The 24945-nt window shown below is 67.9% G+C and overlaps 1 protein-coding gene and 1 long non-coding RNA gene across 6 annotated transcripts in view; one reads left to right on the top strand and one right to left on the bottom strand.

Moving 5' to 3' along the window:
* The window catches only part of Gse1 (Gse1 coiled-coil protein), a 282134-nt gene extending 275425 nt beyond the window's left edge, over positions 1 to 6709 (bottom strand). For 2 of the 4 annotated variants that reach the window (XM_040279235.2, XM_040279234.2), the window contains exon 1: positions 4627 to 6709. In XM_040279235.2, the coding sequence (XP_040135169.2) occupies positions 4627 to 6579 (1953 nt within the window). In that variant the 5' untranslated portion in view covers positions 6580 to 6709. The remainder of the gene's footprint in view (positions 1 to 4626) is intronic. The other 2 variants (XM_040279233.2, XM_040279236.2) reach the window with 2 other exon arrangements.
* Positions 6710 to 7082: 373 nt separating this feature from the next.
* Positions 7083 to 11081, top strand: LOC144370940 (uncharacterized). 2 transcript variants are annotated; one of them, XR_013431070.1, is made up of 2 exons: positions 7083 to 7476; positions 8252 to 11081. It is a non-coding gene; the product is annotated as an uncharacterized LOC144370940 (long non-coding RNA). The 2 variants fall into 2 exon arrangements; XR_013431069.1 differs by having other exon boundaries at positions 8072 to 11081.
* Positions 11082 to 24945: the final 13864 nt, after the last annotated feature.

The following is a 24945-nucleotide window of genomic DNA, read 5'->3' as shown; positions in this document are numbered from 1 at the left end:
GAGCACCGGGGATCCTAGTGCCACGGCGCCCAGACCTGAGCGTCTGCGGGGCCAGGGACACCCTCCGAGCCTGTGTCAGGGCACCCGTGGACGGGGCAGCCCTGATGGAGACAGGAGGCAGGGTGGCAGCGGCTGCCAGCCTGTCCGTCAGCACCTCTGAGCAGCCCGGGTCACCAAAGCTCAACCGGCAGAGGCAGCAGGACGCCGTGGTGACGGGCTGGGCTGGGCGGTCCTGGGCGCGGTCCTCGGCACCCGGGAAAAACAGACCCACGAGGTGCGGGTCCACCTGCTCCAAAACACGATGTCACAGAGAGGAAGGGGTCGGGGCGCCGCGTCTCAAGGTGAGGGTCTGCGGATCCTTCCTGACCCCCCTCCAAGTCCACCCTCCACAGGATGCAGGCTCGCGGTGTCCCGTGCCCGGTGTGGCACCCTGAGACCCCAGAAGACTCCCTTTCTGGCTCAGAGGCTGCTGGCAGACCACGGTCATTGTCCCAGCAAGTCCAGACGCAGCCCCGGAGCCCGTCCCAACAGCACGACAGCCTGACGTCACAAGGGGTGCGGGGCCCCTTCCCCACCTGCCCCCGAAGGCCTGCCAGGTCCTCCTTGGGGCATCACGGGACACGGAAGGCGAGTCCCGAGATGTCCTTTCTTGAAGACAGAAGTGCCTCCTGTGCCGCTGTCCCCTCCCAGACACGAACCCGAGGCAGAGGATCTCCGGGGTCTTCCCCAGCCCGGAAAACGTGCCACCGAGAAACACCCCAAGACCCTCAGCCGAGCCGCCCGCGAGGGTGGTCCCCAGAGCCTACACGAGGGGCCGGGAAGCTCTGTGCTCCGGCTGCGTCCCCCGCGCTGCCCGCCCACGGGCTCCAGGGAGGCCACACTGGGAGACCCTGCCCTCCCGCCTCCCCCAGGACAGCCCAGGACACCACACGCGGCTCCCTCCTCCGAGCAGACGGCCTCCACTGGGCCAGGAAGCAGACCACCCGTCAGGAGGCGCCGGAGCCCGCCAAGGCCCGAGCCCAGCACTGCCCAGCTGCCTGCCCTGGCACCTTCCAGAAGGTTCTCCCTCCAAAGGGTCCTGGTGCTGGTGGGAGGAGCCACAGGGTCTCCCTGAAGAGCAGGGTCCCGTGGGTGCAGAGCCAGGAGCAGGAAGACGGACGGCCATGGCAGACCACGCAGGCCCCGCAGGCCCCTGGGAGCCTTGGGGAGGAGGCCGGGGCAGCCACCGTCCTGCGCTGGAGGCCACCCCAGGGCTCCCCAGTGCCGCTGGGGAAACAGCCGCACGTCCATTAACCAGAGCGCTGCTCGCGGCCCTGGAGGGGGCAGGGCGGCCTCTCACCAACCGGCCCACAGGGAGAGAGGCCCGTCCAGGGCGAGCCCACCTCGGCCCGGAGTCAGCCTCCCGAGTCCTGCCACAGCCACCGCACCTGGCAATGTCAGGGAGGAGGGGTGAAGGCAGAGGGCACCTGGGGGCAAGCGGGCAGCCCGTGGCCTCTGCCCCCACAGGCACAGATGTGCCAGTGGCTGGGGAAGGGTCTGCACTGGCCACCTTCACGGAGCCCAGGGAGGCAGAACAGGGGAGAGCCCAGAGCCCAGCCTCCAGATCCAGACTCCCGGCCCGTCCTGCACCTGCTGTTACCAGCTGAGTGACCTGGACACATTCCTCAGCCTCTCTGGACTTGTGTCTCACTTAGAGGCTGGGACAGCGGCCCCGACCTCCACAGCGCTGTGTGAGGAGGCTGCACATATGGACACGGGGAGCACAGGATAGGCCGGAGCCGGGGAAGCAACGTCCTCATTTGTATGTCCCCAAATGCCATCCAGCAGCCTGGCAGTGCTGCCTCCAGCCTGATGAGAGGGACAAGGGTTCCCAGCAACAGCAAAGGCAGGGGGCAGGGTGCCTACTCAGGCCCCTGAACAGCAGCAAGACACACGTCCAACCACAAGGCGGGTTCCCGCACCAGCCCACCTTGCCTGGTTCCCACCATAAACCTGCCAGAGAACACAGCACCCCACTTCTCAGCTGGAGCCTCAGAGAGGTCAAGAGTCTTACCCAAGGTCACACAGCCTGCTCCATGAGGATCTGAGTTGGGTCTGTCTCCAGGCAAACCTGGGCCTTTCCGGGGCTTCCCAGGGCTTCAGAGGCTGGGAATCCTCCTCGGGTAGGAGGTCCAGGCCCAGAGAGGGCAGCTGCACCCTCCCCTGGCCAGCCCGGGCACTGCCCACCCCCACAGGAAGCACAGTGCCCTCCAGGGAGTCCAGCTAGAGTGGAGGGCTGCACCCGCCCACCCAGGGGGCACCTCCTTCCCTCGCTCTTGGTTTTAAAGGTCTCCACCGCGGACGCTCTCCTGGGCGAGCACAGGGGTCCCGGAGGCGGCCCAGAAGAAGGTTCTGGAACGTGCCGTGTCCCCAGGGGCCCTCCTGGGGCCCTCTTCACACCCCTGCTCCTCTGCCCTGGGAACTGCGAGGCCCCAGGACCCGGTGGGGCGTCAGGTGGCCCCTGGGGACAGCCCTCCTCTGCCTGTCCTGACAGTGGGGCCGAGCCCCTCCCCTCCCCCGGGTCACGTGGTGCTGACAGCCCCAGGGCCCCAAGTGCCCTTCTGTCCCCCGCCCCAGGACGTGCAGCACCTGGACAGAGCCCGGCTGGGGGCCTGCGCTCCAGGAAAGGCCGGGGCAGACGCTGCACTTGGGGATCCCGCAGGCTGGGTCCTGCACCCTGGGGTGTCACCTGGGGTTCGCCTGAGACCCAGGTGCCGCCCCTCCTGCAGCCAGACGCTGGCCGCCAGCAGACTGACCCCCAGAGGGCGGGCGCTCTTCCACGCCTTCCTTCCAAAGGTCACCACTGCCCCTGGGCCTTGGACCCCCAGGCTGTCCCCTTCCTGGAGAGGCTGTGGCCGGGGAGGCTGCGGCCTCTTCCCAGCCTCCCCACTGACTGCCAACTACCCGCTCAGCAACCCCCCCGCTGCCCAGGCCCCTCCAGGCGGGCTGGCGGGCTCAGGGCCTCAGGTCGTCACCAAGGGCACTGGGCCTCGATGTCTTCTCTGGGAGGAGAACCCCAAGCTCCTGGGCAGCGGACGGCAGAGGTGACCATGCGCATAGGGAACGGCACCGGCCACTTTCCAGGTGGACACCAGGCTGCTCCCAGCTCCCACGCTGGCCTGGGGAGGGCAGCGTCTCATCACCCAGGTCCCTGTCACTCGGGCCCACAGCCCATCTCACAGAGCCCTGAGCAGAGAGGGTCAGCAGGCCACCCGTGGGGACGCGCAGAGCCTGGTGCGCCTCTCGCCCGTCAGGCTAAACCAGCAGCGCCCGGGCCAGGAGCCTGGCACCAGGACACAACAGCACCCTGCAGCCGGCCCACACACAGGGGCCTGGGGGGCCACAACGTGGCACATCCTGGACCCGGGCACGTCACCGTCCCCAACGGGTTTCATCCTCACCGCGTCCCTACAAGCCCCGGGGCACAGTTCCACCTCCCGGCCAGGGAGACCAACGGGCCACCAGGAGAAGGACCTCGCTGCAGGCGGCTCAGTTCCAGAAAGGGGCAGGGCTGGGCCAGGACCTGGGCTGCCCAAGCCCAGCTGGCCCAGGGCCTGCCCTCTGGGAGCCCCAGCCAGGCTGGGTGGCCAGGCTCCGCACCCACGGCGGGTGACACGCTGGTCCAGCTGAGGCGGGGGCTGTGCTCTGGCCCAGCAGCTGGAGCCACAGCTGTCAGCGCAGGACACAGGCGCAGGACACAGGCACGGGCTTCCCGGGAGCGCACCCCGGCCCACCTCACGGACACGGTCACCAGGCGTGGGCACACCCCGGGCACCTCACCCTCAGCAGGGTCAGGCCGAGGCAGGTCACTTCCATGTAGAGCCCGCACTCCTCACCCACCCCAGCCCCTTGGCCAGCCCTCGGCCAGCGGCTACTGCTGCCTGCCGACTTTGACCCCCACACGCCGGTCTAACTCTGGTAGAAATGAGGACCCGTGGCCCGTGGCCAGGACGGTGACCGCGACAGACCTCCTCAGACCCGGGGGCCGGGCCCTGAGAAGCAGGATCAGGATTCCCTGAGCCCCAGTGGCACGGGGCGGGGGGCAGCAAGAGGAAGGAGCGAGGGCGGGAGACTCCTCTCTGGCTCACAGAGAAGACCTCTTCCCCCCGGGGAAAGGCCTGTTCAGGCCACTGTCCCCCAGTCCTGCCCCTGCGTCTGGGAACCGGTTGCCATCTGCCATTAAGCCACCAGAACGTCTCCAATGAACAGGGTGAACTTGGGTGAAACACTGGAGCCAGAGCCCAGAGGAACTTCCCTGCCGCGTGTTTCAAACCCGTGAGTACCAGACCTCTCCGTGACCCGCAGGGCCGCACTCGTTACCAATGTTATCAGGCGGGCGACAGACGTGCCCCCGACTTCCTCCGCTCGACAGATTCCGGCCCGAACACAGCCAGGCCCGGCCCCTGCCTGCCCTGGCCAGCAGTGCCCGACTCCTCTAAGCCCTCCTGAGCCTGCTCCTGACCTGCCCACGCCAGGCCAAGGTAACCCAGGAGCGAGCTCAGTGACCCAGGGAGGGCACCGCCCACACAGCACCAGGGAAGAAAACACCTCCGGTCCCCTCCTGGGCCTCGGGAAACCGCAGCTTACCTTCGTCGCTGCCGCCACCGGGGAGCTCCAGCCGGAGGGTCCCTGGCGGGTGAGCCCTTGACCGGCGCACACCAGGGTCCCACAGTCCACGCAGGCCCCGATGATGAGCTGCCGCCCGTCGTCCACCAGCAGGCTGTGGCTGGCTCGCAGGGTGTAGAGGAACAAGGGCAGCCGGGCCACCCGCACGGGCCTCAGCCCCAGGCAGCGCCTCTTCTCCTGCTGGCAGAAGAAGCACACGAAGGTCTCCACCTGGTACTGCCGAGCCCAGGCGCTGACAGCCTGCTGGGCACCCCGGGCCTCGTGCTGCAGCCACTGACCCAGCAGGTCATGGTAGCAGAGCACACAGGCGGCCACCAGACCAGTGGCGTCCGCCGGCCTGGCTCGCGGGGCGGGCGGGTAGACGGTGAGGAAGGGGAAGAAGGGTTCCTTCTCGCCCAGGCGGCTGGCGGGGTTCACGTTGAGCTGGAACTCCTTCCCGGGGCCCAGTTCCGCCCCGCAGATGTAGCAGATGGACGCAGGGCCGCCGTGGGCAGAGGCGGGCAGCTCGCCGAGGGCAGGGTCGGAGGCGGAGAAGGCCTGGTGGTACCTGCCCAGGAAGCCCTGCACGGAGGTGATGAGCTCCTGGTTCTGGCAGGCCCGGTACAGGGCCCAGACGTCCTCCAGGACGCTGAAGCACTTGGGGCAGCTGCGCACTTCACAGCGCTTGTTGGGGGCCCGGGCGTTGGGCGGGCAGGGCAGGAGGCTGAGGAAGGGGAAATGCATGGCGCTCCTGGCGCTGCCGTTGAGGGCCCTGGAGGGCACTGCCCGGGCATCCTGGGTACAGTCCTCCCCGCAGAGGTAGCAGGCCTCCTGCAGGGCCCTGGTGGGGGGGCCCTCCTCCCTGGGGAGCCTCCTGCCCTTGGAGGCCATGCCGGGGGCGTGGCTGTTCAGGGGCACCACGTAGAGCCGCTGCAGGACAGGCACGCTGGCCAGCTCGAAGCTCTGCCACTGCTGCGTGAGGGAGGAGAAGCAGCAGGAGCACACCAGGGTGCTGCCCGCCGGGCTGATGGGCTGGGCCCCGGGGGGCGGACTGTGCAGCCAGAGGAAGGGGAAGAAGGGCGCCTGGGCCAGCTTCTCCTGCTTCTGCACGTGGATCTGGCGCTGGGAGGCGGGGGACAGCAGGGACCCACAGATATAGCAGCACAGGCCCTCTGGTGGCACAGCCTGGCTCTCCAGAGGAGCCCGAAGGACACCACCACTACTGTCCTTCTCTCCGGGCCCTGGGACCGGCTGTTCCTTGTGGTCCTCTTCCTCGCTGGTGATGTTGATGTCACTGTCTTCGGACGTGCAGTAACCCCGGAGGGTGTCCCCGGGGGGCCGGCTCTCCTGGGGCTTGGTGGCCTTGCCCAAGTGAACTTCTTTCATGCCATCTGTAGGAGCGGCCTGGCTCAGAGGGCCTTGCCAAAGATCAGGAATGCCCCTCAGGACGCTGGCCCGGGGTTCAGGAGCCCAGTGCCTTCCAACGCCCTTTCTCCGGCGCCTGACTCCGGTCTTGGGCTCCACGTCGGCGTGGAGCTTCGAGGAGATCCCCTCCTCCATATCCCCCTGCGCAGGGGGCTCTGAGTCCTGTCCCGGAGCGGGTCCCGGCGCCGGCCTCCACTCCTGGCAGCGGCCCCCGCGAGGCCCGGGCCCCGGAGTGGGCCGGCGCGCAGGCGGCGCGTCCTGCAGGGGACTGCTGGCGTCGCGCGCGGTCGGGTCGGGATCGGACAGGGGGTCGGTGTCCGACAGCTCCGACAGCTCGGAGTCTCGAGTGTCCTCGGCCGCCGCGCGGGGCCCAGGGCCGCCGCCGTCGTCGTCGTCCCCGGCGGCGCTGCCCAGCGCGTAGGCGACGTTCCACTCGCGGGGGGCTCCGGCGCCCCCGCGGCGCCCGCTGGCGCCCGCGTCGCACTGGTGGGGCCGCTTGAGCCAGTACATGCGCTTGTCCACCGGCGTGCGCGCGCGCTCGAAGGCGGCCCACTGCTCGCCCAGGAAGCAGCGGCACACGGCGCAGACCAGCACGCAGCCGTCGGCCGGCGACAGCTCGCGCGCGCCGGGCGCCGGCTCCTGCTGCTGCAGGAACGGGAAGAAGGGCTGCGCCGGGGCCCCCGCGCCCGCCGCCGGCTCCTTCACCTGCAGCTTCAGCTCCTTGCCGCGCCCGATGCCGCCGCCGCAGATGAAGCACGAGAGCGCCGCGCCGCCGCCCGCCGCCCGCTCGCCCACGGCTGCCATGAGCCGCTGCTTGCGGGAGAGCGGCGCCGGCCGCCCGCTCATGGCCGCGCCCTAGCGCCCGCCGCCGCGCCCAACTCGGAGCATGTGTGCGCGCCGCAAAGTTTGGCGGCGGGCGGCCGGCGCGGGCCGGGGCGCGGGGCCGATCGCTGCGCCGCCCCCCGGGCCTGCCGAGCCCCCGGCGGCGGCGCGGGCCCAGGCGGCGCCGGCGAGCGCGCCCGGAACGCGGCGGCGGCGTTGGCGGCGGCGGGCCCCGGGCGGCTGGAGCGGCGGCCGCATGTGCGAGCTCCGGCGCCTGCCAACGCGCTGGGTCATTTAATTGGGGAGGAGGAGGCGGGGCGGCGCGCGGGCGGAGGGCGGGGGAAGCCCTCCGCGCTCCTCCCCTCCCCCTCCCGCGTCCCAAACTGCGCACAATGGCTCGCGGGCTCCTCTATCTATTCTGTGTCCGGCCCCGAGCGCGCGCGATGATTCATCGCCCCAATTAGGGGCTCTCTCCGGCGCGCGCGGCTCCAGCCGTCTGAAGGGTCTCCTCGGGGACCCGCCAAAACCATCAGCGGCTGAAGCTGGTCTTTCAGGAAAGGTCAAGCAGGACGCGGGAGGAGCCAGGTAAGGACGCCGCGGAGCAGCGGAGGAAGGGCAGCTCCGGGAGGGCGTCTGCAGCCCGGGAGCTCCTGGCGGCCTGTGCCCTCCCTGGTCTAACGGGGAGCCACTTGGAGTCCTGAGCTGCCCTGGGCTGGGGGCACCTCTCCGGGCCAGTGCCCTGATTTTGTAGACAGAGAGGAGTTGTCCCCTGTCTCCTGCAACTCATCATCCTGGGGACAGAGTCCTCACCCGCACTCCCCTCCCCTCCACACTGCTGGCCAGAGGCCACCTGGTCATCAGCAGACATGGAAAGGGTGGCCCAGGGCAAGAGACTCCACCTCTCTGGGCCCTTTCCTCCTCCTGATAACCGGCTGCAGCAGAGTTCCTCCGCACCTTTTGGGGGGGTGGGGTACACTGTACTTGTCACAGGGCGACTAGGGCCGCTGCCCTGTAGAAGCACTTCCTGCCCCCCCCACTGCATGGCCTGCCTGAGCAGCCCCATTCCCCAGAGGGGAAGGAAGAGGCAGGGGGCCCAGTTACTGCTCAGAGGACACCCAGTGGGACTCAGACTCAGGCAGGCAGTCTCCAGCCACTGCCCCCCACCACGGGCTTGTACCAGGCAGGCGCAGGTCCACCATGGAAAGTATCCACAGCAGGGGACACAACCAGGACTCCTGTCGGCCCTCGGCCCTGATGCTCCGGATCAGGCGGGAGGCCTGGCAGATCAGGCCTCCCTGGACCTTTCCCATCTGAGACATGAACGCCCTCCAGCTCGTCTAACGCGTCTCTGATTTCCCAGCAGTTTACCACTGTCCTGACCGGCCAGCTGGAACCCAGAGTCGGCTGGGGACAAAGGTGGCGGGTGAGCCCCTCCACCCTCTGGGGTGCTGACATGTAAATAAAACTGGGCTTCCTCTTGGCACCGAGGAGGCCCATGCATTATAAATAAATGGAAGAAGACAAAGGGCCCCCTCCCGGGAATCCCTGGTGGCTATTCCAGGGCTCCCAGCCCAGGGACTGACAGGAAGGCCATCAGGCCTGAGATGGGCTGAGGCTCAGCCCCAACCGGCCCAGGAAAGTGCTGGGTCAGCACGCTGTGGGAAGGAATGCGTTGGGCGGGGCTTCCTGGCTCCTGGCACTTTTAATACCCCAGGGGGACTGATCAGGAGGACTGTAAAGGGTGACGTCTGTTTAACTGCCTTCTGGTTGAAGGGCCTGCCGGTCCCACACAGAAGGAAAGGTCGGGGGAAGCAGTGTGGCCCTGGAAACCCCGGCTGTGCCCCTCCAGGGCCCTGGCCTCAGCTGCAGCGTCTTCCCAAGGCCTCCTTGTCCTCTCCCGCAGGCCCCTGCTAGCTGGGCCTGGCTCCTGGGCAAGGGATTGCTGGCGCTCCCTGTCTGCTCCCCGCACTCCCCTGTGAGCCTGGGTGCTCCTCCTGAGGGCAGCACCCGGCCTGTCTTGCTCACTGCGTGTCCGGGGCTGCTGTGTCCCACACACCTGGTCCACCATGGGCCGGCTGTGCACCCCGGGCGGACCCCCGGCTCACTGAGCCTCAGTGTTCTGCTCTGTGCAATGGGCTCATGATTCCTCCTCGTGGAGTTCTTCTGTGTAGACCAAGTGAGTAGAGAATGCCGTCCGGGCCAGGGCTGGGGCTCCCCGTGGCCGTGTGTGCGGGTCCTGCCCCTCCCTGGCTCTAACAACGAGTGCGGAGGTTCTGCCGCCTGTTGGCTCTGACCACGGTCATGCCTGAGCCTGAGGAGGGCCATGGGGTCAGCAGGATAAAAACCAGGAGCCGGGGCTCCCTTGTCCACGCAGGGACAGCTTCCTGAGTGTGTGCCAGCGTGCGCCGCGTTGGAGCACGTGAGCACCAGTGTGTGGCACTCACACGTGCTCCGCGTGCACTCATGCCTATCTGTGTGCTGTGTGCACACGTGTTCAAGTGTGTGCCTGTGTTTGTGTGTGCGTGCAGCTGTGAGTGTGTGCGTGGGCCCGTGCCCGGGCTGGGAGTGGGGTGTGGGAGTGTGCGGCTGGTGGTGTTTTCCTCACCAGCCCAACCACTGGGAACAGTCCCCTGGCACAGATAAGGGCAGGGAGAGGCAGGTGATGGCGTGGGTCATTGGTGGGTGGGTGGCACAGGGCAGGGCACAGCCAGACACATCTGACTGACATCCCAGCTCCACTGGTTACTAGCTGTGTGGCCCTGGCCTGCTTCTTAACCTCTCTGAGCCTCCATGTGGAAAACAGGAACAACTAAACAACACCCTTTGTAGGGTCGGGGAAAGAAGAACAGAGAGTCCAGGAGCAGCCCATTCTTTGGGTATGGCAATGACAGTCCCAACGCACAGTACATGACAACCACACAGGAGCCTGGCTCCTGGGCATGGGAAGTTATAGGCACCCACTCCCCAAATCTTCCCAAGCCTATGGGGTAGTTCTGTGACACCCCCAGTTTCCAGCATAAAAACCCAGGCACAGAGAAGGGAAGACACTGGCCCAAGGGCACACAGCATGGTGCAGCTAGGACTGGAGCCTCAGCCAAGTGTCCACGTGACCCCCTGGTTTTGCTAACTATAAGTTGCTTCCCCCTAAACCCAGCTTGAGGGACAGGGACAACCTGGAGTCTCACCCACCTCCTCCTCTGTGTGTCCCAGTTTCACAGCAGAGGACACTGAGGGCCTGGCAGGGCCTGTGGGACCCAGGCTGGGTGACACCAGAGAAGATGGAAACTCAGGGCCCCCTGCAGCGCCACGCGGGCCATCGTGGACCCGGCTCCCCTTTCAAACAGAGGCCGTCCATACGTGCCCGCCCAGGGCTGCCGGAGCCTCAGCCCCGTCCCCAGCAGAGCCACCTCCTGGCCCACAGCCCTGGCTCCCCCCGGCTGCCGCCCACGGCTGGGCCATGGGTCCTGGAACCCAGAGAGCATCCGCACTGCCCACCGGCAGTGCCCCTTGGGAGCGGAACAGCAGGCCACTCGTGTCTGCAGGAGACCAGAGGCCACCAGCCGGGAACCTCCAGGCGCATCTGTGGCCGGGCCCTGGCCCGCGAGTCACCTCCAGCTCCCAGCACTTGTCCCAAGGAGCCGTCTGCCGCCTCTCCCCCGGGCGAAGCCCGAGCAGGCTGGCCTTGCGCTGCCCCGGCTCATGGGGCCGGGACGTAACTAGGGTCCGGTCGGTGCAAGGACGAGGGAGCCAGACCACGCCGACCCCGGGCTCCGTCCCTCACTCCGGGGAGCGGCTGGACAACCCGGCCTCCACCTGCCCCCGCTGCCCTCACCCCACGGCCCGGCTCCCCTTCTGGCCAGGGTGTTGCCCTCTTCCCCCTCCACGCTGCGCCTGCACCTTGGCCTCCCTCTCGGGAGCCAGGCACCTCCCTGGCGGGTCTCTCCCGACTCCCGGGAGGCCGTGTGCTCGTGTCTGGCCTCTGGGGACCAGAAAAACAGAATTCACCGTCTGGCGCCCTATTTCCCTTTCTTCTCTTCTTTTTGCCTAAGAATGAAGAGAGCAGTTCTCTGCCACCCTCAGGAAGAGCCTCAGGTATGCCAGGCCACAGGCAAAGATGTCCCCTCCTTCCCGGGGAGAAGAATGGAACCATTAATAATAATAATAATAAAGTCCCTGGGATTTATGGAGGCCTTGGGCCTCTGAGCGTTGTGCATCCGTTGGCTTGTGGGGCACAGGAGAGGTGGAGGCCCAAGGGGAGGCCCTGTGTGTGTGTGGGGGGGGAGACGGAGGGTCCGAGGGACAGGGCCTCGCTCAGGGCCGGTGGCTGGAGCAGGCGGCTGGTGGACACCCGTTGTGCTAATTCATTAAACACAGACAGCACATTCGAGCGCCCGCCTCCACCCGCGGGTCTCAGTGGAGGAGGGGCCTTCACCCCTGGGGCCTGGAGGGACGGCTGAAACCTGTGAGCTGGACGGGCCTTGTTCAAGACCACAGCGGCATCACACAGCGCAGGCTCAGAGCCTGGGGACAGACTGAGCAGAACCCGGTGCCCTGGAACCTGGCCTTGTCCCCCTGACCCGACGGAGGCCCCGGGAGCCAGCAGCCCAGGGTCCCCTCCTGCAGACGCCAGCCCCCTGCCCCCATCTCGGTGCTGTTAACTTCAAGGCCTCGTAAAACCCCTTTGATAAACGATCCCCAGAGCTGACCTGCCAGGGGACGGGGACAGACACTGCACATAAATCCTCCCTGTGCCCAGAGGCTCCTTGGCTGACCACGAGCCTGCAGCAGAAAATCCCCCTCAGGCCCGGAGGTGGCTGGTCCCCGCTTCCCGGCCACGGAGGATTCTGGCAAAGGTGGGCCTGGGTGGGGGTGCAGGGGAGACAGCAGCCGGCAGCGGGAGCGAATCCGAGAGCCTCGAGGGGGCCTGGCATACGGTAGGCACTTAAACGAGGCAGCCCGCGGCCTGCGGTCTACGGCTCACATCTGGGGACAGTCAAAACGCCCAGTGCCGTGTCCAGAGCTTCAACTCATTCAGGCCTACGACACCTAAACCAGGCACACTGCGGTTCGCTTCTCCCGGAAGGGCACCGGGCCTGGCCAGTGGACCCAGGTCCCCCAGGCTGCAGAGCTCAGAGGTGTCAGAGTTGGAGTCAGACCCAGAGTCTGGCGGGGCACCCTCTCACCCGCCAGCTGTGTGCTGAGCTGCTGGCCTGCAGGCCAGCCTCCCTGCCCCTGCCCGGCCCTTGTACCTGACCGGGCCCTGCCAACGGGGCCAATGGTCAGGGCTTGCTGGCCACCTCTGAGCTCTGCTGGGCTCCAGGGCCGCCGGCCCCCTGGCCCAGGTCCCCCAGGGCTCTCAGTGGGCTGCTGCAGGTCCCCGCGCGGGCTCTCGGGGCCGGGAGGGAGGCAGCAGCTCCTGATTGTTTGCAGCTGTTCCCGGGAGTCAGGAGGCCTGGTCCAACCTGCTGCCCGCCGCCTGCCCGGCCTCCTCGGCTCTGCTGGCCCAATGCGGGCGTCTAGCCCTGCCCTGGGCTCTGAGCTGGGGAGACCCTTACCAAAGTGGGCCTCGTGACAGTGTGCGGCTCCCACAACCAGCACAGCTGGGACCAGCCCCGGGAGAGCGTGCCAGAAGCCCCCGGTGCCCGAGGCCTGAGCCAGGGCCGCCTCACAGCCAGACCCCAGGCTCCCGGGTCCCAGTTCCCACGCCTCGATCCTTTGCAGCCTGCTGGGACGTGACCCGCAGGCCTCAGCACACCCCCCAAGTCATTTAGACCCTCAGCCTCGCCCCACCCCCATCGCCCCCGACCCCTTGCTCCACTCCCTCTCCTTCTGCCCCTAGCTCTGCGGAGCTGGGCAGTTGGGGCAGCACAGTCCGACACGTGGCCGTCTGTGCCTGGCTTGCTCTGCTCCCACAGCACCTCAGGCTCAGCCAGCGGAAGTGTGTGTGCTCCCCGCTGAGCTGCCCTGCCTCTTCCCTGTGTGGGGTCCGCTGCACTCAGTCCTTTTTCACTGCTGTGCCGTAGTCCTCTGATGGATATGCCATAACGTGGGCTGGGGCTCTGGGTGGTTTCTGTTTGAGTCAACATGGAGAGTTTTCCTGAACATTCTGGGGTACCCTCTGCTGAAAACACCATGCCTGTCTGCGGGGTGGACACCCAGGGGTGGGACTGCTCACGGAGGTGGGTGGGTGTTGACCTGGGTGCAGAGAGAGACGCTTCACACCCCAGCTGCCGTTGAATTCCCAAGGTTCCCTGCTCCCAGACGCCCCACCACTCTGCAGCTGCCCGCCTGGCCCTGCAGGGCACCCCTGGCCCACCTGGGCAGCCAGCTGGAGCCCATGCGAGCTGCAGAGGTTGGCTTGGTGGCCTGTGTTTTCATGGCGTTGTGCAAGCACATGCGGTTTCTGTGTCCTGGCTCTGAAACTGTGTTCCTTTCACAGGCCAGAAACACTTAGCCCCTCTCTCTCCCTCTCTCTCTCTCTCTCCCTCTCTCTCTCTCTCTCCCCCACCTCCCTCCCTCACTCCCTCCCTCCAAAAGGGGAAACACATTTTTAAATTCCAGCCTGCGGGGTCCAGCCTGATGGAGTGCATTCCAGGTCTGGAGGCCGCTCCCCAGGAACAGTAGCTCACAGTCCCAGGGCACAGCGCTCGGCCGCCCCACCCCTTCCTGGGGGGCTGGGTGAGATGTGGGCCAGGCCCAGGCCCTGGGCAGCAGGCGTCTCCAGGGGAGCGTGACCTCAGCTCCGCAGCTCCGTTGGTCGACCTGCCCCGCGGCACCAGGCCCTTCAGTGAGCCATCAGATAGGGGCAGGCGAGGTGTCCACTTTACAGACGGGGAACTAGAGCCCAGAGGAGCTCAGCTACGTGCCCAAGGGTGCACAGCTTCTCGCGGATAGAGATGGGATCCGGACCTCACGGCCAGGGAAAGGGGGTGACCTTTGAGCACATTTCCCGTCCACATGCCCGTGGAGAGCCACCGCGCCTTCCTCTGCCACCGTCCGCCGACCCGGCACCGTCCAGGGAAGAGCCACAGCACCGCAGGTCCTGGAAATGCAGGGCTCCGCCTTCCAGGGCTGAGGATCCCCAGGACAGGAGGCCTTGGAGGGGCTGGGCCCAAGGCCACACAAAGCCAGGACGAGGACCCCAGCACAAAGCTCGGTGACCCCTGGGAGTTCAGCTGCTGTTGGGAGACGGGGTGCCCCACCCAGACGACCTTTCTTCCCGCGGACCCCGAGGTCCGCTCGGGAGGACTCTCACTGTGCCCTGAGGGGAAGCACACAGTGTCCACACTGAGGGGTCCGGGGTGTGCCCTCTGGCGTGGGGGCACGGGGCAGCCAGAGGCAGGTGCTCGGGCCTGGGTGTCCTGTTGCGACTCCAGCCGGGCACCCTGTGGGCTTCCAGAAAGACTGTCCCTGGGCCCCCGGACCCTGCACAGCCATTAATGCCAACTGGACGTGGAAGCCCAGCTGCCAGAGAGGCGGGAGGCAGGGGTCAGGTGCCACAGTGGATGGCGTCCCGCCCAGCCAGTGGGCAGCTGGGGGACCTGGTGGGGGGTAAGGGGTGGGGCAGGCTGGGCCGGGGCTGGTCCTGGGGGCAGGGCCCGTGTTCAGTGCAAGGGAGGAAGCAGCGCCTCTCACCGGCCAGAGCCACCTCCCGAGATGGGTCTCCCCCAGGTGCAGGCTGGGCCTGGGGTGGGTCTGGCGGGCAGCCGGCTCTGGCTGCGCCCCCAGGGCCTCGCGGGGTCTCCCAGCGCATGCTCTATCCCACATGGGAGCCCAGCTGCCGTGGTCTCCCTCCCACGCCTCCTCGCTCTCAGGTTGAAGGTCCGACTCCCTGTCCGCAGCGCCTGCCCGTGACCCCAGGAGACCTGGGGCGTGCCCAAGGGGCACCAGGGGCGGCCACCACCAGGTGCTTGCTCGAGCCCGGAGCCCAGTGAGCATGCCCCGACCCTGGCCTCCGCCTGGCCCACGCTCGGCCCTGAGACGCCGTTTCCCAGGTTCCTTGTGTCTGCCTCCCCAGAGGGCAGAGGCGGGGCCACGGCCTCTCTCTCCGCCCCTCCTGCCCTGGCCTTTCCTCCGCATGTCTGCCGGGCGTCCTCTGTGCTCAGCAGGTGACAGCAGTTCCTGTGTCCTGGACCTCGGGTGGCGTCACCCCCGGTTCTTTGGGAGAGGTCAACCTCGCTGCAGTTCCCTTCCTGCGCCCCTCTCCAGGCCTGGCCCGGGGCCCTTCCCTGCACCCGCAGCCAGGACCCTCGGGCAGGCTGCAGGCTCTTCCCCGATGGCTGCCGTTGGTGGCCGTGGACGCCTGGCTTCCTTCAAGTCCCATGAGGGTGACGGCCTCGCCACTGTCCGGCCTGAGGACCTGGGCCACTCAGGCCACTCGGAACGTTCGCTGGAGAGTGGCCGAGCGAGTGGTCAGGAAGGGCTCCCGGAGCCCCCTCGGCGGAGCCTCGCGCTCCCGTGACTCCATTTCCCCTTCATAGAGTTGTGACAGGTGGCCTGAGGGCCCGTCCCTCGACACCGCACTAGGATGGTGGAGCACCTACTGGCCTCCGAGGCGGGTGGGTGGGGGGGGGATGGGTGGGGGGTGGATGGTGGGTGGGGGGTAGATGGGGTGGGTGGGTGGTGGGTGGATAGAAGGGTGGACAGGAGGAGGGAAGGGTTTGTCCCTGGGGTAGAGGAGGCCAGGAGAGCGTGCAGGCCTCCTGGGTTGAGATGGGGGCTTGGCGTCCCTCTGAGGGGGAGTGGGCGTGCGTGCCAGTGCTCACTTGGAAACGTCACGCTGTGCTCCGTGGCACCGGTGGCCGTTGTGCTGTGAGGAGGGAGTGAGCTTGGTGGCAGTTTCTGAGCTGCGTCCCCGTGTTAGCCGGGATTCACGCCTGGGTTTGGGGACCCCCTCCCAGCCCCGACTGTGGCCACCCAGGTGGGCTCACAGCCCCGCGGCTGCCCAGGGACACGGGCTGCTGAGGGCCGCTCAGGCTTCCGCGTCCCCGGCAGCGGGAGCAGGCTACTCCAGGCCCTGGCGCCCGGACTCAAGCCCACAGGGTGGGGACGCGCCCGCCTCGCCCAGGCCAGGGAGCAGGAGGCCCCGAGGCCCACGGCGCTCACGAGCACCAGGCTCCCGAGGCAGGTGACCCACGGGCACCGTCTGGAGAACTCGGAGGAGGGGGACCGACACAGGGACATCTCAAGTCCATCAGGCAGGAGCGGAAGGCTCCGGAAGGCCCCCCAGGGAGACCCGGTCACTCTGGGAAGGGAGTGGGTCTCCCCGGCTTTGGCACCAACGGGAAGGACGTGAGGCCGCGTCCATGCGCTCCACCAGGGCCGGGCTCCCCTCCGGGGGCTTCCGTGCGGGAGGGTGCTGCCTGCGCCGACCGGCCGGCACCCCAGCAGGACCGGGACCCCTCACCGTGGCCTGCAGGTCCACAGAAGAGGAGCCTATGCACAGCCCTGGTCTGCTTGGGCAGATGTTGTGGCCACAAAGTCACACAGACCCCTGTTTCTCTGAGCTTCAGTCGGGGACTCCCAGGTGGGGGACGCAGCCATCACAGCCCACCATGGCCGCAGGCAGTGCCCAGGAGGAGGCCCACCCGCCGCCGGGTGGAGGAGGGCTTCACAGATTGAGAGGCCCCAAGCCTGGGGGCCCGCAGCCTCCTGGACACAGGCGGTCCGCTGGCCGGCCTTCCCAGGATCCCGCCTGGACCCTCGGGTGCGGCTGCGGCTCAGAGCCTGGTTTCGTTGTTGTTGTAGTTGCTGAAGATTTCCAAATGCCCGAGACTCGGCGAGGGCCCCTTCGGGGACAGTGCTGGGACCCAGGCGTCTGGAGACACCGTGGCCCCTCGGGGTGTCCTCTGAGGGGCGGCCTTCGGCAGTGCTCAGGGTGCTGCCCACCCCCTCTGCCTGGCAGGGGCTGGCTCCTCTCGGTGAGCGCCCCCAGCCACCCCTGGGCACGGGAGAGAGGGCTCCGCGAGGCAGGCAGAGGGGCAGCCGGAGGTGCGGGCGGGCTGCTGTCACCCTGCCACCTCCAACAGGTGGCCTGCCATCTGCCCCTCCCGCCGAGCACGTGGCCAGCCCTCCCAAGTCTGGCTCTGGCTGGGCTCAGGCCTGAGTTCATGCCGCCAGAAAAAGAACTTGGCAAAAGCCGCCGGGCCGAGGACAGAGTGCGGGTCACTTGTACCCAGGGAGGGAGGCTAAAAGCGACCAGGGACCTGGGAAAGCCCCTCTGCTCAGGCCTGGAGTTTCCTTCACTGGGTTCCTGGAGTAGGCCTGAAAGACCTTCTAGCGCTGACAGACATCTAAACCAGCCCAGAGAGGTCAAGAGACTTGCTAGGGTTGCACAGCCTGGCACTGGCTGACTTGCTCGCAGTCGGCCTGTTTATTGGGTTGGCTCCTGCCGGCGAGGGGCGAGGGGGCGAGGGGCAAGTGGGCGAGGGGACGCCAGCCCAGGGCCGGGCACAAGCTTCCCAGCTGAGCTTCTGGTGACATGAGAACGGCGCTCCTGGGCCTCAGCTTCCTCTTCTGTGGCGTGGGGTGAGGGCAGCGCCCTCTCAGGGCCGCTGTGTGACCCAGCTCACAAGGTTCTGCTGCGTCTCACAGCTGTGCCGGTGGCCACCGTCCCCAGCCTCCTGGCCCGAGGGGCAGCCTACAGTTACGTGCCGGCAGGCCTGGGGCAAGCCCGGGCCCAGGCCGGTCCGTCTGATCCCCGCTGGCCGCGCCCCTCCCCGACCCTCTCCACCCGGCAACGGGACGTGTCGGAGCTTGTGGGTGGGGGCAGCTGTCACCATCGCCAGCTGCCAAGACCCGGGGACGGGACAGGGTGCCAGCTGGGGGTTGGCGTGGCGGACGCGCAGCTCCTGACCCACCCAGGGGGGAGGGCCAGAGGCCAGGCAGGAGCCACGGTGGTGGTGAGGTTCGTCCTCCTCCAGCCCCGCGGGAGGCCCTGGACCTGGCCGTGCTCCCTGCCACCAGGGACACGTGGGGCTGGTCAGTACATGGTGGTTCTGTGAAGAGCCACTGAACCTGGTCCTGTGGCCCGCCGTCCGGCAGCTCTGGCCTCACTCCACCTGGAGGAGACGGCCTTCAACGTGGAGGCCGATGAGCGGGGATGTGGCCCCGGGTTGGCTGACTCCAGTGTCACGCCTGAGCCCTGCAACGCTGGTCTTTTGGTAACCGCTAGGTAGCTGCCTGGGTGGACCGGCGGCTGCAGGCCAGCCCTGTCCTGGCTCTGACTTCCAGGGTCTTGCCCGTGGCCTCCCCCCTCGGGCTGTTAGAAGTCCCCAGCCACTCACCAAACTGGGGCCAAGAAATGCTTCTGGGGACAGGGCGCACGGAGGTGGGGACAGGGACGGCCTGGGTGGGGCACGGGGGCCAAGAAGCCCCGGGGGGACAGGGAGGTGGGGACAGCTGACCCAGAAGGGTTAGCTGTGACCGTGACTTCCCTGGCCAGGGGCAGAGCCCTGCCAGGGACACGGAACCAGTGACCCTGACCCCAGTGAGGTCTTGGAAGGACCCTGTCCCTGGACTCTGGAACCCTGGGGCGGGCAGAGCCCGGAGCCTCCGTGGAGAGGGCAGGGTCTCTCCCCGGTGCCCAGGGCCAGGAACCCCCAGGGAAGGCCCAAGTGTGGGAACCAGCAGTGCCTCGGGGCAGGGACAGGGCAGTCGGTGACCCTGGCCCCAGGAGGGCTGCCTGGCCCAGGTCTTCAGGAGAAAGAGCCGCTGTCCGGCCACCTGCCCCTGGCTCCACCTGCCCCGGGAGGGCTTCCTCCCCCAGCTGTGAGCAGCCCAGGGGCAGCAGGGGAGCCCCAGCAGCCACACAGACACGGATGTGGAGACCCTGGCAACCCCACCGACGCCCTGGGCCCCCCAGCGCCAGCCTGCTGCCCCTTGCCCACCTGGGCCACCTCAGGAGCAGGTGCTGGGGCTGCTCTGCCGTGTGACCCCCGGCCCCGCTCCCTCTGGGTGGGAGGAGCCTCCCAGTGCCCCCGGCCGCACATCGGGCCCCAGGGTCCTTCGCCTCGACCCAAGGCCTCTCGGGCCTGCTGTGCAGCACAGACACCGTGTGCTGGACGCATGGCGCCCTGCGTGGCCTCTGAGGACAGCGGCACCCGCGGGAGGAGGAGCCTCCACCTGCTACCTGTCCCCAGGCCCTGCCAGCCACCAGTGGCCTGTGTTTGGGTCCTGGGTCCACCACAGGCCTCCTCAAGCCCCGGGGGAGGGATGTCACCTCCGAGCCTCAGTTTCCCTCACCCGTGAGGCAGGGCGGTGGCCAGCTTGAGCTGAGGCTGTGGGCCCACTGTCCCTGGGGTGCACAGCCATGCTGACCAAAGGTCACCTGGACCACGTGCGGAGGGGAAGGGCTGGCGGGCAGACCTTCTTCTTGCCGCGGTGGGCACCGCCTTGCCGGGCTCTCCTAGCGACTCCTCCCCGTCACCCATGGCACTGGAAGATGCCCAAGACCCCGTCACCAAGCAGAGTCATGTGAGCTCGGGACACACAGCCCAGAGCTGGGGCCAGTCGGGCACGGAGGGCTCAGGAGGCTGAAAACCTCAGCCGCGTCTGGAAGGAGGCTGTTGGAAGCCGGAGGCCCACAGGAAGGCGCGCCTTCTGACAGTGAGTCTGACCCTGTAGCTGTCCCAGTGCAGGTCCCCAGCGCTGGAAGATGAATCCGGAGTCCCCGCACCTCCAGATCCTCCCTTGTGCCCGCCCATCTGGGCCCTGGGAACCACGGTGGGCTCTGTCCCGGGGCCCGGGCCTTGGCCTGTCGGGGGGCAGGAAGTCAGTCCCCAGCTTAGAAAAGGGGATCAAAATGGAGACAACCCAGACACCCGTCAACAGAGGGCTGGACGGCCACTTCGGGCCCACCACACAGCTGACCACCACTGTTCAGCCACAAGCCATCAGTCGGCCACCAGAAGGAACAGCGACCCTTGGGCTGTGGGCAGGCACCAGGCTCAGAGGGCCGCACGGCGTCCAGTTCAGTTTGCACAACTCGGGCAGCGAGGTGGGCCTAGAGCAGGGTCTGCCCAGTGACTGTGCAGGGCCAGGGGCCGGGGGGACATGGGGCGGGTTTCCTGGGGGGCTGAAGGCCTCAGGAACCAGAGGGACAGGCTGCCCGCCACGGCTACCCTGAACCCTGCGCTGGCCCTTGGTCAAGTGAGGATTTCATGTTGGATTTTGCCTCCGTTTTCAAAATGGGCAGCGGGTGTGGGCCCTGCACTGGGGTCTCAGCTGCCTGGGGTGGGGGGGTGGCGGCTCAGGCCCAGGAGTTCAAGGGCATCTGGGAAACGTGGTCAGACCTCGTCTCAGAATTTAAAATAAAATGATTAAGTAAACAAAAAGCAGAGGGGAGGATCAAGCCCCCAAAGAGTGCCTTCCTGGCAGGGTGCCGTGGCAGTCCTTCAGGGGACACGCGAGAGCCCTGGTCAGGTCCTCCTCTCGCCCACTGCTGGGTCCCTTGCACCCAGAATGTGCCTGGCCCACTGCTCATCTCCACGTCCACCGAGAAGGACACTGAGACCCGGGGCCGCCCAGGGCCAGGCTGCTGGTCTGAGCCCAGGGCGGGCGGGCGTGGCCCCTCGGCAGTGGCCGGCCCAGGGCGGGCTCTGCAGAGCTCAGTCCTCTGCCCGACTCGGCTGCTTTGAATAGGACGGAGGCCAGGCCAGGCTGTGTCCCTGGGAGCCTGCCCCAGCTCCACCAGGGCAGGATGTGGCCTGACCGGGTCCTCCGGCAGGAAGAAGCCCACGTGGGGCTGGGCCGCCGGGGTTCCCATGGCCCTGCCTCGTGGGGAGAGGAGGCCGGGCGACAGGAAAGCAGGCCAGGGACCGCCCGCAGCCCCCGGGCCAGCTCTTCCCGGGCACCGCAGCTCCTTCCTGGGGGCCTCAGCCCGCGGCCACGCATCCTGAGTGCCCAGCGGCCATGGGCACCCTGGTCCTCATTCCTGGGTTCTCTGGAGACCGCCCTCTTGCTGCCTCTCCCTGTCCCTTACGCAGCCCCACCTCCCAGCCCCCCCGAAACGCCCAGCAACCCACCAGCACCCACTGCCACGTCTGGCTCTCAGACCTTCTGTGGCTCCCGCTGCCCAGCGAGCAGCTGGACAGCAGCCAGAAGAAAGGACCCAGGGCCAGGGTGTCGGGCTGAGCCTCTCCTCACTCTGTGCAGTGACCCTGGGCCTGCTGCGCCTCTGGCTCCACCGTGAGGTGGGGTGGTGGCCCGGCCAGCGCCTGTGTGACAGTGTATAGAGCAGGCCCTCCGTCGTCCCCAGCCCCCACACGGCAGGCCGCAGTTGTCCCACCCCGGGCGCCCTCTCGCTCCAGGCACCCTGCGACCCCATCACTGAGCCCGCTCTGTCCCTGTCCCCACCGGAGCCTCTCAGAGAGGAAGAGGCACCAGGAGCCCCCAGGCACGGCCCCTGCAGGTCGGAGGCCTTGGGACCTGGAGCCCCTGGCCGGAGGCTGCTCCTGGACAGCAGCCCTGGGCAGCAGGCCCCCGCCCGTGGGCTCTGGCTGTCCCTTCAGGTCATCTCAAGGCCACTCAGCAGAGCCAAAGACCCTGCGGTGGCGCCCGGTGCCTTTCACACAACTTCGCTGCAAGCCCAGGCCTCCCGCTGCCCCCCACGACCCCCGCTGCCCCCCACAACCCTGCGGGTCCACCAGGCACTGCTGTCCCTCCTGGGTGCCTGCCAGGCGCGTCACCCCACCCACCCACCAGCCCCCAGAGACAGCCCGGCCTTCACCTGCCGCAAGCGGACCTCAGGGACAGAAGACTGGCCCCAGGGGGTGACGGGGGGGGGGGTTGGGGGGGGACCGTGGAGCAGGGCCTGCGCCCCAAACCTCCGTGCCTCCAGAAGACTCCAGCTGTGGGGCCCGGCTGCAGCTTCCCAGGGTGCCTTGGCCCTGCCACCCCTGAGCTCGGGCCCGAATTCCTCTCCTGGGGGAGCGGCCTGGACAGCAGCGCTGTGCTCATCTGAAGAGTGACCCCCGGGGCCCACCAGGTCCCAAACCCTGGCACCCGGCACCGCGTGACCTTGGGCCGCAGAGGGGCAGCACGGGTTTCCGTTAAGGGTCTCGAGATAGGGGTACCCCGGTGTCACTGGGAAGAGGGAGGCGGGGTCAGAGAGAGGGACGGGCAGGAAGGGGCCAGCAGATGGTCTCCAGATGCTGAAGGTGAGGAGCGGGAGGATCAGCCAGCACAGCTCAGCCCTGGCCCAGCAGACCCGGGTCCCACTTCCGACCAGCGGCCTCAGGACACCCACACGATGCCCTCCACACATTGTTGGGGGGTGAAGGAAATTGAATCCAGGGGTGCTGGGCCACTAAGCCACATTCCTAGCCCCAATTTTACCCTGTGTTTAGAGACAGGGTCTCACGAAGTCCTCGGGGCTCGCTCAGTGGCTGAGGCTGGCTTTGAACTCGAGATCCTCCTGCCTCAGCCTCCAGGACGACAGGGGAGGGCCTCTGTGCCCAGCTCAATTCCGCTCTGTGCCCTCACACTGCAGGCTGACCAGGACACCCCACCCAGGTACCAGCCCCAGGGTCCACCTGCCCCTGGGCTGCTGCCCGCCCGCTGCTGCTGCCCGCGTCAGCTTATCTCCCCCGATATCTCAGCACATCGAATTGGAATTTCCTCAGAGGCCGGAAGCCCAATCTGCGTGGCCCCTCCTATAGCACCCTCCCCTGGGCACACCAAGCCGCTGTCCCCTCTGTCCTGGCAGGTCCCAGGGGCAGTCCACTTCAGAATCCTGCAGCTCCCCCAGGCACCCTGTCCCCGTCAGGCCAAGCTGGCTGGACTCAGGTGGGGGAGGTGCCACCTCTGCGTCTCCCGCAGCCCCTCGTCCCTCAGCCACCGGGACCCAGACACTCCCCGGTCCCATTCTGCCCTGTGATCTTTGGGGGGCAGACCCCGCCTGCGCCCCCCAGGATGTCTCCAGAGGGTCCCTGCCCCCCCCCCGCCCAGGCCATCCAGGGCAGAGGTGCTACCTGAGGGTCGTGGCCCCGCCTGGGCTCCACCCGAGTGACCACTGAGAGCCCTGCACCCATTGTCCTGCTCGTGGGCCACCAAGCTGCCCCCTTGGCCCGGTGACCAGGAGGCTGTCGGTGTTTGGCCCCGCCCCGCCCCTGCCCGGTGGCAAGCCCAGCCTCGATGCCCTTTCCTGCTTCCGGCGGGCAGGGGCGGACCACAGGAACAGATCCGAGGACGGGTCACCCGGCTTGGGGCCACATCTCAGGCTCAGCCGCCCTCTCTGGCTCCGCCGTCTGAGGGAGCTGAGCCGGACGCAGAAGACCCTGGGGGCTGGCCCCTGGTCTGCTGGCTGAGGGCACCTGAGCCGGAGTTAGGCTCCCGTGGCCAGGTGGCTGGGCAGCAGGGGGCAGTGCGCTCAGGTGGGACAGAGGGCCCCGACCCTGGATCCGAGAACACTTCCTCCCGTCCCTGGCAGAACCAGGCCCCGCCTCCTGGCCCCGCAGCCACCTGGAAGCGTCTCAGGAGTGGTCAGTCTGGCTTGGACCCGGGCCACGAGGACACGTATGGGTTCTGGCAATTTGGTGACGGCTACGGGCCCTGGCTGGGCTTGGCGGCTGCGGCCTTTGGTGGGTGGCCATGCCCCTGGGGTGTTGTGGTCTTTGGGGAGGTGGGTGGGGTGGCGGGGTGAGGAGACCCTGCACCCCAGGGGTGGGGTGGCCGCAGCTCAGCTCCCCTGCCCTGAGGACCCCCCGGGACTTTCCTGGAGCCCCCTCCTAGACCTGGCGTACACCGCGGTGTAGGTAAAGTCCCCCCTTGGCCCGCGCTCCCTGCCCCACCACGGCTGGGTTGAGGCTGCGGCGTCCAGAGTGACCGTCGGGAGCCCGGGGGGCAGGGGCCGAGGGTGGCCTTCTGCAGTTCACCAGCCCTCCACGTCCTCAGGGAGAGTAGGGGCAGAGGGCCACCAGATGAGGCTGGGGACATCGAGCAAAGCCTGACCTCCCAGCTCTGCCCGGCTGCCCCAGATGTTTCTGCTGGGGACAAAGTGCAGAGGGGAGATGGCCGCTGGGGTCAGGAGACGGCCACCCACCTCAGCCCACAGAGGTGCCAGGAGGAGGCCAAGGCAGCCAAGACGCGGGGACAGCCCAGGGTGTGGGAGGTGACGGAGTCGGACATGGCCGGAGGGCAGCCCGGGGCCGGAGGAGGGGGCGGTGACTGCACCCAGAGCCAGATGGGTGGGACAGGCTCCAGGGTCCCCAAGCCGCAGCAGGCAGATGGCGGCGGCTCCCTGCAGGGCCCTCCACCGCCTCCCGGGCCGACCCTGGCCGGGCAGCACGGAGCTCCCTGGGGAGGGTTTCCACAAAGCCCCGTCCAGCCCACGGCCACTGCAGGAAATCCTGAGGCCAGTCACAATGCACTTCTTCCGGCCACCCAGGGTCCCGGGCACAGGAAAGAGGTGCTGTGGCCCCGGTGCTTTCCAGAGGGCCTTGGCCTTGAGCAGTGGCAACTGGGCAGGGGTGGACAGCTGCCAGGGGAGGGCCGAGGCTTCTGCAGGCCGTGGGGGGCTTCCCCCACTGCCACCTGCTGCCCTGCCGCTCTGTCCTCCAGGGCTGCCGTTGCCCCAGACATCCAGCCTGGACACCGGAGCTGGGCATGCGAGGCCCACGGTAGCCTCCCACCCCAGAGCCCTTCCCTTGCCAGGCCCCTGACCCCAGGCCCCTGACCCCAGGCCACCAGGCCCCTGACCCAAGGCCCCTGGCCACCACCTTTCTCACTGCTGTCTCGTCACAGCTCCGTGGTCGGCCCAGGCCACCCAGAACCCCTGAAGCTCTGCAGGAGTCTGAGCCCCCTAGGTCCAGGGCTGTGCCCGCTATGCCCACAGAAAGGTGCCCATGTTGTGATCACGACACCCCTGCCCCGCACTGGTCTTACAGTCCCCAGGGCTGTGCCCGCTGTGCCCACAGGGAGGTGCCCGTGTTGTGATCACGACACCCCTGCCCCGTCCTGGTCTTAGTCCCCAGGCTGTGCCCGCTGTGCCACAGGGAGGTGCCCGTGTTCGTGATCACGACACCTGCCCCGTCCCTGTCTTACAGTCCCCAGGGC

This window comes from Ictidomys tridecemlineatus, chromosome 15 (genome assembly GCF_052094955.1).
Source record: "Ictidomys tridecemlineatus isolate mIctTri1 chromosome 15, mIctTri1.hap1, whole genome shotgun sequence".
Lineage (NCBI taxonomy): Eukaryota > Metazoa > Chordata > Mammalia > Rodentia > Sciuridae > Ictidomys > Ictidomys tridecemlineatus.
Note: the sequence above shows the minus strand (reverse complement) of the source record. Positions and strands in the feature narration are given on the sequence as shown.